The following is a 16,482-nucleotide window of genomic DNA, read 5'->3' as shown; positions in this document are numbered from 1 at the left end:
GCTATCATGGATATTTTCCTTCTGCTTGAAGAACTCTCTTAAGTTTTCCTTTTAGTTCAGGACTGTTGCCAATAAACTCATTTCATTTTTTACCATCCTAAATAATTTAATTTCAGTTTTAGTTGTGAAGGATAATTTTGCTGGCAATTATTTTCCTTTAGTACTATAAAAATAGATCATTCCATTCTCTTCTGACTTTCAATGTTTCTACTGAGATGTCAGTTGTCAGATTTATTTTTGCAAGGTGTTCTAAGGTGTCTTTTCTCATGGGCTGCTTTCAACATTTTACCTCTGACGTTGGTTTCAGCAGTTTTACTTTTAATGTGCTGATGTGTGTTTTCTTTGTCCCCTATGGGTTTTGCAGAACTTCTGGAATCTCCAGTTTGATGTCTTTTCTAAATTTTGTAAAATCCTTGGGGATTATCTCTTTGAATATTCTTTCCGACCTTTCTTTTTTCTTTCCACTGGGGACTTCAATGATATATAACAGAAATGTTTTGTACCATGACCCACTAAAATTATGTAATTATTTTTCCTTGCCTTCTTCTTGCTATGTTTCTGGTAGTCCACTATTCCAGCTTAATATTTTTGTGTTCCACTATGTTCAATCAATTCTTAAACCCATTCAATAAATTGTTCATTTCAGATATTTTTTTAGTTCTAAAATGACCACTTCCCTTTCAGTTTAAGCTCAGGTATGTAAAGAGCTAGAAATAACATTTCTTTTAACCTTACAAGAACAAAGCTGGAAAACTGCATTATCAAAAACTTTTCATGAACTCAATAGAAAACTGAGGTTGCAGGGTAACCAAGTAACCAAAAATATGGCGAGAGACAGATGCCTGCCAGGCAAGACAGGGCCTGAGTATTTGTTTACATAGGACAGATGCTACAAATGCAATATAAGCTGGAAAGAAGAGACAACTAAACATATTAATGAATTATTAACAGCCAAGGGTGGAACTATATGAGAGTACAAAGCCCCTACAGGCAGCAGATAAGAGGTCTGCACACTAGTACAAAATTTCCCTCCGTGAGTCAAACCAGGAGCTCACATAAAAGACCATGAAGAATTCTGAGGATATTTCATTCATAGGACATGCTGGGGATGGTAACAGCAGCACTTACAAAATTTCGCCGGGAACCATATCTCTCTATATTTGGGAACAAAAGTCTTTATCTGCAAGGGCAAAAACAAAATCTGTTACTATAGGGCAATAATGGCAACTCACAGCAGTTAGTGGAAGGAAAGTAAGAAGAAAAAAAACAGCACAGACCCCTGAGGAGAGGCATGAATACATGGTAGGCCTAATATTACAGCTAGCACTGGTGATTATCAAAATTCCCAAACTCAAGGACTCAATTCATTCAACAACAGTAGATTTCACATTCTTCCCAAGTGCACATGAAACATCCATCTAGACAGGCCACATTCTGGGCTCTAAGACAAACCTTCACAAATACAAAAGGACAGAAATCATACTAAGTATGAGCTTAAGCCACAGCCAAATTATACTAGAAATCTGTAACACAGGGTTATCTGGAGAATTAAAAAATATTTGGAAGTCAACAAACTTCCATGGGTCAAAGAGGAAGTGCCACAGAAAATGAAAGATATTTTGAAGTGAAAATGAAGAAAAAATAGATACATAGAAATTTGAGGGCAGACACTAAAGTAGTGCTTAGAGATAAATGTATAACCTAAAACATTTATATCAGAAAACAAGAAAGGAATCCAATCAGTTATCTAAGCATCTACTTTAAGAACCCTGACATATAGCCACTATGGAAAATTATACGGTGCTTCCTCATAGGGTTGCTATGAGTCGGAATCGACTTGACGGCACTGGGTTTCCTCAAAAAGCTAGAAATGGGAATACCTTATGATCCAGCAATCCCATTCCTAGGTATACCCTAGTGGTCTAATAGCAGTGACATGAATAGACATATGCATACCTATGCTCATCACAGCACTACTCACAACAGCAAAAAGATGGAAACAACCTAAGTGCCCATTCACGACGAATGGATAAACAAAATGTACATGTAACACAATCAAACAGTACATGACCATATAAAGAATAAACATAATGTGGATGAATCTGTAGGACACTATGCTGAGTGAAATAAGTCAATCACAAAAGGACAAGTATTATATGATCTCACTTTTATAAGACAAGAATAGATATATACACAGAGACCAAAGCTCTTTAGTGGTTACCAGGAATGGTGGGGGGAGGCAAGGGAGAAGAACTATTGAGACAGTAGGCACTTGTTATTTTTGGTGATGGGAAAGGTAGTATCAAACGTGGGTAAAGTGTACATGCTTGATCAAAGTAAACAACGTCACTAAGAAATGCACAAGAGAAAAATGCCTTTGGTAAAGGATGTTACAAATATAATTTTGCAACAATGCCAACAACAAAATAAAATATGTGTGTGGTTACACAAATATGTATACAGGCATACAAGTATATGAATATGTGGGTACCTATGTATGTATGCACAGACAGAAGTACCTAAAGGCATTGGTACATATAGGTATGTGTGTACATGCATGTATGTACATATACATAATAAACCACCCAGGGGACACAGGTAAAGATACTTTTTAGATATAACCAAATACCTTACAAGATTGCTTTTCCAGGTTTGAAAGTTTAGGACCATAGTCTTATAGGACAATTCACGAATTTGGCATAATATTGTTCGTAAAGTATAAGTTCTACATCTCAACGTACTGAGTAGTGTCTGGGATCTTAAAAGCTTGCGAGCAGCCTTCTAAGATGTAACTATTTGTCTCTACTCATCTGGAACAAGAGAAAGATGGAAGCCAAAGACTCAGAGAAGAAAGTAGTCTTCAAGACTCATAGTCTACACTAACCATGGCCTCATCTACCCTGAGACCAAAAAAATTAGATGGCGCTTGGCTACCATTACTGACAGTTCTGATCAGGGCCACAACAGATGGATCCTACAGAACGGGAAAGAAATGTGGAACAGAATTCAAATTCTTAGTAAGTCCACTCTTATGGAACTGTTTGAGACTAGAGGACTCCCTGAGACTATCACCCTGAGGTAATACTTTAAACCTTAAACTGAAATTACCCCTTGAGGTCCCCTTTTAGCTGAATAACAGATTGGCTCATAAAATAAAGAATATCACCTGTGAGTAATAGTCAAAGTTACTCTAAAATGAAGACGAGAAGGTAAGGTGGCAGGAAACTAGAATACTGAAAATGGTACAACCAGAATGAAATGAATGAGAATAATGACATAGTATGAAAAATGTAACCAATACCACTGATTAATTGTTTAGAAATTGTTAAATGAGAACTTAATTTGCTGTGTAAACTTTCACCTTAACCACCATGAAATGTATATATTAAAAAAAAGTACCTTGACAAAGAGAGTATATTAAATCCAAAGCAGGCAGAAAGGAGGAGATAATAAAATTATAGCAGAAAACAATGCAACTGAAAACAGGAAACTACAGAGAGAAAAATCAATCAAACCAAAGCTGAGTTCTCTGAAAATAAAAATTTTAAATGATTAAAACCAACAGAGGAAAAAAAAAAGAAAACACAAATTACCAGTATTAGCAATGCAAGCTGGAACATAACTACCGGCACAATAGACTTCAAAAAAATAATAAAACTACTCAAGACAAAATAGATAACCTGAATACACAGCTATATTAAAACACTAAATATGTAGTCAAAACATTCTGAAAAAACAGCTCTATGCCCAGAAGGTTTCATTAGTGAATTCCACTGAAGATATAAAGAAAAAATAACACCTATTCTACATAATCCCTTCCAGAAACCGCAAGATGAGGGAACATGTCCCAAATAATTTTATGAGACCTGCATTACCTTCAAAACAAAATGAGACAAAGAAAATTCTAGAAAAGAAAACTACAGACCAGTATCCCCTATGATACACACAAAAGTCCTAAAAAAAAAAGCAAAAAGAATACAGCAATATGTACATATTAAAAAAATACATTATGAGCAAGTGGGGTTCATGTGAGGACTGCAAAAGTCTTGCAACACTAAAAAATCAATGTAACATATCATATTAACAGTATAAAGAATTAAAACCACATAATCACATCAATTGATGCATAAAATATTTGACAAAATTTTTCAAAATCCTTTAACTTAATAAAGGGCCTCTACAAAAAAAACCTACAGCTAACATTGTACTTAAGGGTTTGAGACTGAATACTCTTCTCCTAAGATCTGGAAAAAGAGAAGGGCCTCCTCTCTCATCACTTCTACTCAAGATCATACTAGAAGTTGCAGTCATTGAAATAAGGCAAGGATAAAAATGAAAGATGTGAAGTCTATACAGAAAGTCTCCAAAAATATCTACAATAAACCTCTCTGGATTAGTGCTTCCAGCAAAGGTAGAATGCAAGGTCAACCTACAAAAGTAAATCATATAGCTACATACCAAAAAAAAACCAAATCAAACCAGTTGCCATTAAGTCGATTCCAACTCAGAGCGACCCTATAGGACCGAGTAGAACTGCCCCATAAGGTTTTCAAGGAGCGACTGGCTGATGGATTTGAATTGCTGACCTTTGGGTTAGCAGCCAAATGCTTAACCACTGAACCACCCCGGCCGCAGCTATGCGCCAACAGTGATCAAATCAAATTTGAAATTAGACAAACAAAACAAACAAGAAAAAGCAGACAAAAACTTAGCATTCAGATGCTGAAAACTACAAAACACTGGTGAAAAAAAGTCAAAGAAATCCTAAATAAATGGAGAGGCATATTGTTTTTATGGAGTGGATGATTCTGTTCTGCTGAGAAGTCAATTCTTCCAATTTAATTTATAGATTCAAGGTAATCCCAAATGAAATGACTGTATGTTTTTTCGTAAATATCACGAAGCTCATACAGAAGAAGAAAACTGAAGGATTCATGCTACCTGATTTCATGATTTAATATAAATCTACAGTAATTGAGACAATGTAGTATTTGAAGAAGAAGTGACATGTAGACCAAAAAAAAGAACAGAAAGGCCAGAAATAAACTCACACAAATACAGTCAACCACTTTTGGACAAAGGTGTAAATGCTATTCAATGGGGAAAATAAATGATGCTGGAATTATTGGACTTTCTTTTACAAAAAAAAAAAAGAACTTGAATACACCTCATAGTTTCTATGAAAATTACCAAAAAAAACTAAGTTTAAGACATGAAACTATAAAACTTCTAAAAGAAAATATAGGAATCAATCTGTGTTACCTTGTGTGTGGAAGTTTCTAGACAGGACACCAAAAGCATAATCTATAAGAGAAAATCAATAAATTGAACTTTATCATAATTCATGTTCAGTTTTAGCACGATTTCCCTGAGATCGTATCAACTGACGCATCACTACTGTCAAGTGGGGAAGGAAGTCCTGGTTCTCCACGTAACTTCTGCTGACTCCCCAGGACCTGGAGACAAAGGCTGCTGCATTAGTACTGGGTGGGTCGGAGCTCTGGTGGTGCAGCGCTCAACAGCTCAGCTGCCGACCAAAACCCCACAGGGCAGCTCTACTCCGTCCTATAGGGTCGCTCTAAGTTGGAATCGACTTCACGGCAGCAGGTAGGGGTGGGAAATCAAGTTCTACCTTGACATAGTCCACTCTGTACTTCCTCAGGTCCCAAGTCCCTAACTTGTCTGCCTTCTTTTTCTACCTTTCAGAATCTTCAGTTTGTTATATATGCATACGTAAGTTGTTTTTTAAGTTAGGAGCCCTGGTGGTGCAGTGGTTAAGAGCTTGGATTCAAGGCAGTAGTTTGAACCCACCGGCCACTCCATGGGAGAAAGTTGTGGCCGTCTGCTTCCGTAAAGATTACAGCCTTAGAAAGCCTACGGGGCAGTTCTGCTTTGTCCAGTGGGGTTCCTATGAGTAAGAATCAACTCGACAGCAATGGGTTTTGGTTTGGTACATATATACATACATATGCACATACGTATACATACATGTATGTGAAAATACATATTTATCTGTAGCTTGGAAAGAAGAGAGAGAAGCACAAGTACTTCATCTCGTCCTGGTGGCGTAATGGTTAAGAGCTATGGCTGCTAACCAAAATGGCAGTTCGAATCCGACAGGCACTCCTTGGAAAATGTATGGGGCAGTTCTATGCTGTCCTACAGGGTCACTATGAGCCAGAATCAACTTGATGGCAACGAATTTATTTATTTTTTTTTGTCCCTGTTTAGTGCTTTTTAAATCTTATTAAAAACTTCCCTAAGCAGAGTCATGAACCTATTTTCTTATATCATCTTTTAGAATATTTCCAATGTAGATTTAATAATTAGTTCTTTAAGCCACTCAAAAAGATTTTTTGTTTTGGCCCATATGGATAGGTCAGGTTCCTTTGCCCACGGTTCTGCAGTATTCTGTCAATCAAAAGCCAATTGTCTATAAAGAGAACATTCTTCCTCAAACACTTTATTCTGTTTCATTGATCTATTTTTCCCACCCTCAGCACCATATTATTTGATTACTTAGAGCTTTACATGAAGCCTTGATATCCAGTAGAACAAGTCTTCCCAAATTGTTGTCTATGAATGAGAGATTTTTTTGGTATTATATTAAATCTATACTAATATATCCCCATCTTCTTTTAAATAGATGCTTCCTCTCTTTTGTCTTCGTTAGGGTTGGTTAAAGTTTCATCCATTTTATTGCTTTTTATTCTAAGAAATAGTCTACCATTTCTATTTTCTAGTACGTTAATTTCTAATTTTTATTAAATGTTCCTGTTTTACTGACTATATTTTTGGTCTTGCTCTTGCTTAGTTCATCAATATAAACAAGAGACTACAAATTTACCTGTGTCCATTAATCTAGCTATATCCTAAGGTTTCTAATACACAGTTACATTATGTTCTAAATATTGTGCAATTCTGGATTTGATTTTGTTTCTCATACATTGTCTAAAAGACAATTTTTTTTACATTTCCATGGGGACTTTCTTGTTTATCACTGATTGCTAGATTTATCAAACTAAGTTCGGAATATTTTTTATGATAATTGATTTCCAAGATTTATTAGAGTTTTCTTCTGAGACTAGTATGCTTTCATGATCTCACAGTTATTTCATGGGAACCTGAAACTCTTGTTCTTTGCTTTAAACATATACATGCACAAATGTATGGTTCAAGTTAATATAAATGTCATTTATATCCTCAATAGGTCTTATTTAATGTCAAACGTACCTATTATTTCAGGAAAAGATGTGGCAATCTGCTTCCGTAAAGATTTACAGCCCTGCTGGAAACCCTGTGGGGCAGTTCTACTCTGTCTTATAGGGTCGCTATAAGTCAGAATCAACTCGAAGGCAATGAGTTTTTGGTACTATTTATTACTATTTAATCAGATGAGATGTAGTACAACTTTTTAATTCTAATATATCTTAACTTCTTAGAGCTGAGGTATTCTTTGTTTAAGGAACACTGACATCAGGTTATTTGATCAGGTCATTCAAAAGGCTTATATGCTTACTTTAAATAGTGCTCTTTAACTACAGTGTCGTCATTTAGCATATTCATTGCCTAAATTCAAACCTGATTAATAAAACAGGAAACCCTAAACTGTTTCATTTTTGACATAACTTTACCATTCTTTTACTACAATTTTTCTAGGTTATTTAGTTAGGTCTATCTTTTTTAACAATCAATGCAATTATTTACAGTTAGTGATTGGCAGACGTTTTATCAAAATTATGTCAGTATTTATGTTACTGTTATGGGTTGAACTATGTCCCCCAAAAACATATGTTGAAGTCCTAACCGTCCATACCTAAGAACGTGACCTTGCTTGAAAACAGGGTCTTTGCAGATGTAATTAGTGAAATTCACATGAGGTCACACTGGAGCAGGTGGGCCCTAACCTAATCTGACTGGCGTGGAGAAGAGACACAGAGAAACACATAGGGAAGAACACATGAGCCAGCGGAGACAGAGGCTAGAGTGACGCATCTGTGAGCCAAGGACCACCTGGAGCCACCTAAGGCTGAATGAGGGAAGGAAGGATTCCTCCCCTAGGGCACTCAGAGAGAGTATGGCCTGCCCACACCTCAACTTCAGACTTCTAGCTTCCAGAATTGTGGCAGAATCAATTTCTGTTGTTTTAAGGCACCCAGTTTGTGGCTCTGTTACGGCAGTCCTAGGAAACTAATACAGTTATGCTGTTTATAGGGCTCCACAAAAAAAAAAAAAAAAATTTCAGTAAGTATGTTTTAACTTCCAATAACTAAAACGACTTCACTATTTTGTTCTAGAAATTATACTGAAAATTATTAACTTTTTGAAATTCCCGGAAATGTCTATTAGTTTAGGCAAAGGCCAAAAGACACATGAGATGATGTTCAGGGTCGTCATCAGGGAAATCAAAACCACAACGATGAGTCGAAGAGTCAGACAATAACAAGTACTGGCAAGGACATGGAGAAATCAGAACACTGATACGCTGCTAGTAAGAATGCACAGTCAAGCCTGAGAAAGCCAGAATCTGTGTAAGGCACAAACCTCTCAGAGAAAGAAAACGCAAATATTTTCCACTAAACCAAGTGATAGAAAAGTGGTAAGACTGCACCCTGTCACAGGCAGAAAACTTGAAAAACAAGGCAGTTCCACTGATAACCGGCTCTCACAGGTTCAACTGTAAAATGGTACAGTTAGCTTGAAAAATGGTCTGGCAGTTCCTCAAATGGATAAACAGAGTTACGTGACCCAGCAATTTCACTTGTAGGTATACACTCAACAGAAACGAAAACACATATCCATACAAAAACTTGCACATGAATGTATTAAAAAAAAAACAAAAACCAAACCTGTCGCCGTCAAGTCAATTCCAACAGCGTTATTCACAATAGCCAAAAGGTGGAATGCCACATGTCTATCAACTGATGAATGGATAAATAATAAACAAATGTATATATCCATGTAATAGAATATTATATGGCCATAAAAAGGAATGAAGAACATGCTACAAGATGAACCTTGTGAACAGTATGCCACATGAAAGAAGCCAGTCATAAAAGATCACGTATCATATGGTTCCATTTATATTTCATATTTTTATGTATTTCCAGAATAGGTAAATCTACAGAGTTAAGGCTGGGGGTAATGGGGGACTAAGGTGGGTGGGCGGTAATAGCTAAAGGATATAGGGTTTCTTTTTGAGGTAATGAAAATATTCTAAAATTGACTGTGGTGATGGCTGCACACATCTGTGAATATACTAAAAACCAGTGAATTATACACTTCAAATGGATGAATTGTACAGTATGAGAATTCTATTAATAAAGCTCTTAAAAAAAAATAAGAACTTTTCAATGTTGTTCCCCCCTAAGGTCTAACCACCCCATGTTTCCTTCTGCCACGCCCAGAAACTCACCTGGGTGGCTCTGGTTTGGAAATTTTTCCTCTGAGGACCAGGGGTCTTCTCCCTGCTCCAACTGAAAGATCACCTCGGGTTTGGTAAGGCAATACCCTGTAAACAAGGAACAACTGAGGGTATATATATAGAGAGAGAGAGAGACCAGATCCATGGAGATTTTGGGTTTTGCAGGTGGAGAAAGATATAGCAGCAGAAGCAACACAATAAAGGTACTGGCTTGAAGTTTTCAATGGGAAGGTAACAACAGAATCATTGCTTCTGTTGCTCTAAAGATTTCAATGACCTTAGACCTCTTAATCAAAAGCCCGAACAACATTAACCTCTATAAAGTGGTTCAAGTGTTTTAACAACTTAAAAAAAAGGAAATGCATTCTAGATGGAGTCACATGGTGAGGTCTGCTCACCCACTGAGACGAGGTGGCTGTAGTTCTCCAGCATCACGTCTCTGTACAGGGTCCTCTGAGCTGGGCCCATGTGCTGCCACTCCTCCTGGGTCAGCTCCACAGCCACGTCCTTGAATGACACTGAAGCCTGTAACAGCACATCTCTGATCAATCTGAGGAGTCCAGAATCAGGTGACATGGAAAATGCTTTTGGAAACTTGTATCATGTTTACTGCTGAAAGTTTAAAACAAAATGTTATAAAGGATGCCTACTATGGCCCTGGAGCCCTGGTGGCACACTGGTTAAGAGCTTGGCTGCTAACCAAAAGGTCAACAGCCTGAATCCACTAGCTGCTCCTTGGAAACCCTATAGGACAGTTCTACTCTTTCCTGCAGGATTGCTATGAGTCAGAATCAACTCGATGGCAATGGGTTTTTTTTTTTTTCTTATTATACCCCTAATTTTTTCTGAAACTTTGGAGTTACTCAATTATTTAAAGATGCTTTTAACATACCATAATTTATTTATTTATATTTATGAATTATAGATTTCCTTAAGATCAAAAATTAAATGTAAATAGTCTTCCTACGATCTTTCCCACATCCCAATATATTTCTTGGCATTCCCTACGATGCTCACATCCTTCTTGGAGATTACTTCTATAATGGAAGCCAACAAAGACATACAGATAAACACCCAAAGTATTACACCTGATCAGATTTATAGATAAATAAACATATAAAGATGTACAGATCTTCTCGATCTCTAGAAGAGTTAGCTGAACAGGCAGTTGGAATCAAAAAGACCGGTGTAAGAGAACATCACCTACATTGAAATAATAGCAACATATATAAGAGTAGGGACCAATTCACACGGCAGAAGCAGGGACAGATTTGATAACTACTTTCCTGTGCAGCTACACTGGTTAAATGCAGGTGCCCTAAAATGATAACTGGGAAACAAAAGACAAAACTGTGCTAGAAGTTTTAGTGAGACAGATCTCCTTGTGTTGCTACCTTTGCAACACAAAGCTGAAACTGTCCCTGAACTAGTAAACACATGATTTCAAGAGTACAGATGGGAAAAATAGGATGAAGACAATCATTTAAGGGTCATTAGTAATTCAGGTGGTAACTGAAGACATTGGAGGCAATTAGACAGCTCCTTGGGCACATACAGGAGGAGGAAGTAAACGTACGAAAGATCATTTGAGAGACCATACATATTAAAATATCAAAAAACAATCTCGAAAGTAAATCTGCAGCTCCAGTTTGGTAAATCTGTTAATATCAGAGGAACTGCATCTGCCCACGTGCCAACTTTGCCTTCCCATTGATCTGTATTTCTATATTTTCTCTGAGCGGTTCTGAGCCATTTCTAGTTCCACTTTTCCATATTAATGGTAGACCCACCCATAATCCCTTATAATCGCCCTTGTAAAACAAGAGGTTTATTGAAAACTCACCTGAGATACACTCATTTTCTGCTCTCCTAGAAGAGGGTAGAAAACTGTGAAGCTTCAGCTAGGAAGGAAAGAGGAATGGGGTCAGGAGAGACCTGATCTGTCTTACAGCTGCTACACTGACAGCTTGAGGATCTCATCACAGCAGCGGGAGGAAAAGCCTTCCTATGGGAGGATTTCCCGTTAACCCTTGAGTAGAGGCTAAAAGTACCACACAGAAGTAGCACCACCAGAACACATGGATCTCTGACATGATCATGTGGACTTAACCTGGCATTTTCCATGGGCGAAGGTAAACTGTTTTCTACTGATGTATTAGCAACTTATATACCCTTCCAATTAAAGAAAAAAAAAACAGGGTAGGTTAAACAAATTTGGGTACACTGAAGATGAAACCCCCTACCTTCATTAACACTAATGTTGAAAAACTACTCAGGCCGGACTGTTCATCAAGTTCCTATTAAGTTTGTCTTTACACCTTGAGTTACAGAAGCCACAAAACAGAAACTCTGAAATATAGATGAGATACTTTATGTACTGACTGTATTTTTTACCTTTTTGTTCTAAATTGGTTGCAGTTTCCTCAAAACAACCTTTCGATAAGATACTTAGGAAATTCACCTGTGTCAGCGAAAAGCACTATGCTTTGTTCCTAACTCTGCCCTGGGGAGCTCTATAGGTCATTCATCTGAAACCCAATATTTCTCAGCTTCCAACATAGGAAACTCTTCCAGTGCTATCATTTTATCCTTCTATATACTCAGAAAAGAGGGAGCACCAGGATCTCTCCAAATGCCACATATGGTGATGGACGTGGTATGAGAGCAGCTCAGAAGCCAAAGAGAGAAGGAAGACAATGGGGGCTGCTTAGGATTTCATCATCTCTGGCGGATTCTGCCTTCCCTGGAGATCATGCCCTTACCACCTCTCCAGTGAAGTGGCTTTTCCTGTGTTGCCTGACAGTCACCCATCCCTCTTAACCTCAGGTCAACCTTCTGCAAGTTGGTCCAGTGTCCACTACCACACAATCTGTGCTGGTTTCTGAATGTAGTAACATCATCAAGTCAGACTCATACTATGCAAGGGGATCAAGAATGGCTTCTGTGTGGGGAAACTGGAACCCTTATCCATTGATGGCGGCAATGCAAAATGGTACAGCTGCTGTGGAAAACAAAGTGGCGGTTCCCCCAAAAAACTAAGAATAGAGCTACCATATGACCCAGCACTTCCACTCCTAGCTACATACCCAAAAGATCTGAAAGTAGAGACTCAAAAAGAGACTTGTACAGAATTGTTCACTACAGCACTATTCACAATAGCCAAAAGGTGGAAACAACCTAAATGCCCAGCAACAGATGAACCGATAAACGAAATGTGGTACATACGTACAATGGAACACTACTCAGTCAGTAGGGGTATTGAAATCTTGATACATCTACAGTATGGATGGCAGTTTCAAGACATTATGCTGAGTGAAATAAACCAATCACAAAAGGACAAATATCGCATGACCTCACTTACATACAAAGACAAGGAAAGGCAAATGTATAGGGACCAAAGTTTATTAGTGGTTTCCTGGGGTGGAAGGGAGGAGGAAAAGAGGGGTTAACGGTGATGGAAATACTGCATTGATTAAGAAGGGTAGGGCTGCACAGCTGATTATCACACTTGCTATCAACAAGTTGTATACCTGCAAAAAGTTGAATTGGCAAAAGTTGTGTGATAGCTATATTTACAACAATGACAAAAAAAGGGTAGCTGCTGAGGCTGCTTATGTACAACCAAATAGCTCATGAGAGTTGGTTCCTTGGTTTGGAGGTTTAGGGCTATGGGGTTTCATGGGACGTTCCAGTTAATTGGCCTAATAATATGTTTCGTGCTTCTCTTTTACCTCCAAGTTCACTGCATAGTGCCTGGGGTCTTAAAAGCTTGCAAGCAGCCATCCAAGGCACAACAATTGGTCTCTATTCACCTGCAGCAACACAGGAAGCGGGGAGTCAGGACTAGGAGGAGCATATGGAAGGTGTGGCTAATTGCCTCCATGAACAACTGCCTCCTTTGCCATGAGACGAGAAGAACTGGATGGTGTCCAGCTACCATCACTCTACATTTTGATCAAAGATTCTGTAGAAGAACCTGATCAAAGGGGGGAAAGTGCTGAACAAAATTTCAAATTCTCATGTATGCTAGACTTTCTGGAGCCACAGAGGGTAGATGAACCCAAGAAACTACTGCTCTGAGATAATCTTTAAACCTTAAACCAAAGTTATACCCTGAAGTCACCTTAAACAGTTTAGCTTAAGGAGCAAAAAAGGTCTTCCTTCAGCATTATGCTCTTTTAAGAACTACCTTTATGGGACCAAATCGAAAACAGCAACTCAAAAGATTAGATAGGAACCTTGAGGGGCAGTGAGTTTATGTTAACAAGGAAGGAACAACTCAGAAAAGGAGGGTGAGAATGGTTGTACAGCTCAGAGAATGTAATCAGTGTCACTGAATTGTACATGTAGAAATTGTTCAACTGATGTATGTTTTGCTGTGAATATTTTTAATAACAACAACACAATTAAATAAAATTTAGAGTAAAAACAGAATGTCTTCTGGTGAACCAAATCAGGACCTGCTCCTTCCTGGGTTCTTCTATCTCTGCTCTGCAGCTTTCATGAGGATTCTATGTCAAAAGGGTATTCTACCCGGTGGGAGCTCTGTCCCTGGGGCTCCCCATAAAAGAGCTGCTTTGTTCCACAGGGGCTGTGACCTGGACCCGGGAAACAAATTCATCTTATTTGAAACCTTCGTTTAAGACCCTGAACTCTTTTGGAATTCAGTCGAACTGTGCCATTCAGTAATGTAGCCCTCAGCCACATGAAACTACTGAGCCCCTAAAATGTAGCTAGGGCCACAAGCTGAAATAATATTTTAGATGTACTGACTTAAATAAAATACATCAGTAAAATTAACTTCACCCACTTTCCGGTGGTGAAAAATATTGACTATACTGTGACTGTGGACTGCCAGAAGAACAAACCTATCAGTCAGAAGAAGTACAATCAGACTGCTCCTTAGAAGCAAGGATGGCAAAACTTCCACTTGCTTACTTTGGTCATTAGGAAAGAAAAATCACTAGAAAGGGACGACATGTTTAGTTAAAAAGAGGGTCAGCGAAGACAAGGGAAACCCTTCGTGAGAGTAACACAACAGCCACAAAAAAACGGACTCAAACATTCCAGCGGTCATAAACATGGCACAGGACAGGTCAACATTTCATTCTGTTATACTATAAGGTCACCATGAGTCAGAGCTGACTCAACTGCAACTAACCACACGTCAAAAGCTGATAAATTACATTGGTGTTTTACATGACCTTTCAATCGGACAGCACTGCACTAGTGCATCAGAATGTGCCTTTGAGGACAGAGAGCCTGGACAGTGCAGGAAGATTCAAGAGCCTCAATCTGATCTCGCGGCTCTGGAGAAACCCCCAAAATCCCAGAATATATTTACCACATGGTGAGATTCTGTCCGTATTCCCTTGACAATCATATCTCTGAGGATTTGGGCCAGGACACTCTGCTAGTGCTCTGAAAGTGGCAACTCTGGGGTTTAAACAGGTAGACTATTAAGAACAGCAGGAGACTGGAAGTGAAGCAAAACGGTATTTCCATTCTAGTTCCCTCACCCATTCTTTTGTGACCTGTGATATATAATTTTACCCTCTGGAACTTTTTTTTTTTAATGGCAGGTTTATAACAAATAGGATTGCTGTGAGGATTAAATGAGATACCAACTGAAAGGAACAAAGTGTCTCTTAGTCGATAACGCTTACATTTACATGGTGATTACTGCAGGCACTTGACAAAATGTTTTATCATGTCAATTTATTTCTCAGAATAGCAGCAGTTACAATTAATATCCTCATTTGCAAACGAGTGGCCTCTTACCCAGGTTACTATCTAGCCCTTGCTTACAGGTGACAGAGCTGGAATTTACCTGGTCTCCAGAAAAAAAAAAAAAAAAAGATTTTTCTTTTTTTTTTCTGGCTCAGTTAACCACTTGGCTTATAACCAAAATATTGGAGGTGCAGCCCACCCAGAGGTACCTCGAAAGAAAGCCTTCGCAATCCACTTCTGAAAAGTTTGCCGCTGAAAACCCTGTGGAGCACGGTTCTACTCTGACACACATGGGGTTGCCATCAATTCGGAGTCCACTCCATCGCAACTGGTTTGTTTTTTGTTTACTTCTGGTCTCAAAACTCCCAGACCCCGCATATTCACTGCTCCCGGTTTAAGGCACATTCGCAGTCGGCCTTATAAACGCACAAGCCCCTCCCGACACCGGCATTGGCCTTTCTCCAATGCGGCTGCAGGCTGGGCAGGCACACCGTCCTGCACGCCCGGCCGCACCAAGCACCTTCTCCTGACGGCCTCGGTCCCACCAGCGCCTCCGGAGCCCAAAGGGCTCGGGAAGAGGGGTGAGCCGCCTGGGGGTTCCCGTGACCATCTCTCCCCGTCCCGCAGACACAGGTTTACCAGTACCAGCAAGTCACCAGCGCTCTCTCCCCAACCGTATAACCTGGGGTTCCGCGTAGACCGGAAGGCTTAGAGATCCCCTCCGGTTCAAGTCAGGCAACGTGGCCTGAGGCGGTGGATCCGGGTCTGCACATGCGCAGAAGAAACCCAGAAGTCCCGTTCCCAGAGTGCTGTGCGGCGAGCCAGGCGAGTTGAAGACTACATTTCCCGTGAGCCTCTGCTCCCGCGGGACAAGCTTTTTGAAGTGTTTGGCTTCCTTGTCCTTGTGTGCCCTTAATTAGTTTCTGGCTTCCTTAGGTTAGAAAAGGTAGGTGAGTGTAGGCCCTGACGCCTCTAGCCCAGTTTCTCCTTAAATGCCCAAGTTTTGGGCTAGACTTTAACTCTAGGAGATAACAACGCACTGCAGTGTGTGGTTCTCAATGGCATCCTGGCTGGAGAAAACTACAAAAAACAAGAGACATTAATTTTAGGGAAACGTGAACATGGAGTGGAACTTAGAAACATTAAGGGATATTACCGTTACCGACTCAATGGCAATGGGTTGGGTTTTTTGTTAGTATGATAATATTTGGACAGTGTAGGATATTTTTCTTCTATTTCAGAGCTACACACTAAAACATTTACAATTATGAAATTATGTACAGGTAGTTCCGAACTTACCAGGTATTAAGACAAACCGCATTTACCAC

The 16,482-nt window shown here is 39.1% G+C and overlaps 2 protein-coding genes across 3 annotated transcripts in view; both read right to left on the bottom strand.

Moving 5' to 3' along the window:
* LOC126082355 (zinc finger protein 658-like) overlaps positions 1–15,912 on the bottom strand; it is a 175,732-nt gene extending 159,820 nt beyond the window's left edge. Inside the window, 3 exon segments of the mRNA XM_049894857.1 lie at positions 9,823–9,949; positions 11,268–11,325; positions 15,364–15,912. Of these exon segments, the coding sequence (XP_049750814.1) occupies positions 9,823–9,949; positions 11,268–11,282 (142 nt within the window). The 5' untranslated portion in view covers positions 11,283–11,325; positions 15,364–15,912.
* The window catches only part of LOC126082360 (zinc finger protein 658B-like), a 61,019-nt gene that overhangs the window by 8,292 nt on the left and 36,245 nt on the right, over positions 1–16,482 (bottom strand). Inside the window, exons 1-3 of one of the 2 annotated variants that reach the window (XM_049894887.1) lie at positions 9,416–9,505; positions 5,263–5,304; positions 1,129–1,180 (exon numbers count right to left, since the gene is read on the bottom strand). The exons of the other annotated variant lie outside the window; for it this stretch is intronic. Of the exons in view, the coding sequence (XP_049750844.1) occupies positions 1,129–1,180; positions 5,263–5,301 (91 nt within the window). The 5' untranslated portion in view covers positions 5,302–5,304; positions 9,416–9,505. Of the gene's footprint in view, positions 1–1,128; positions 1,181–5,262; positions 5,305–9,415; positions 9,506–16,482 lie in introns of those variants that run through there. 2 annotated transcript variants of the gene reach the window in all.

Source organism: Elephas maximus, chromosome 9, assembly GCF_024166365.1.
Source record: "Elephas maximus indicus isolate mEleMax1 chromosome 9, mEleMax1 primary haplotype, whole genome shotgun sequence".
In the NCBI taxonomy this organism is placed as follows: Eukaryota; Metazoa; Chordata; class Mammalia; order Proboscidea; family Elephantidae; genus Elephas; species Elephas maximus.
This window is presented reverse-complemented; position numbering and strand designations above follow the sequence as displayed.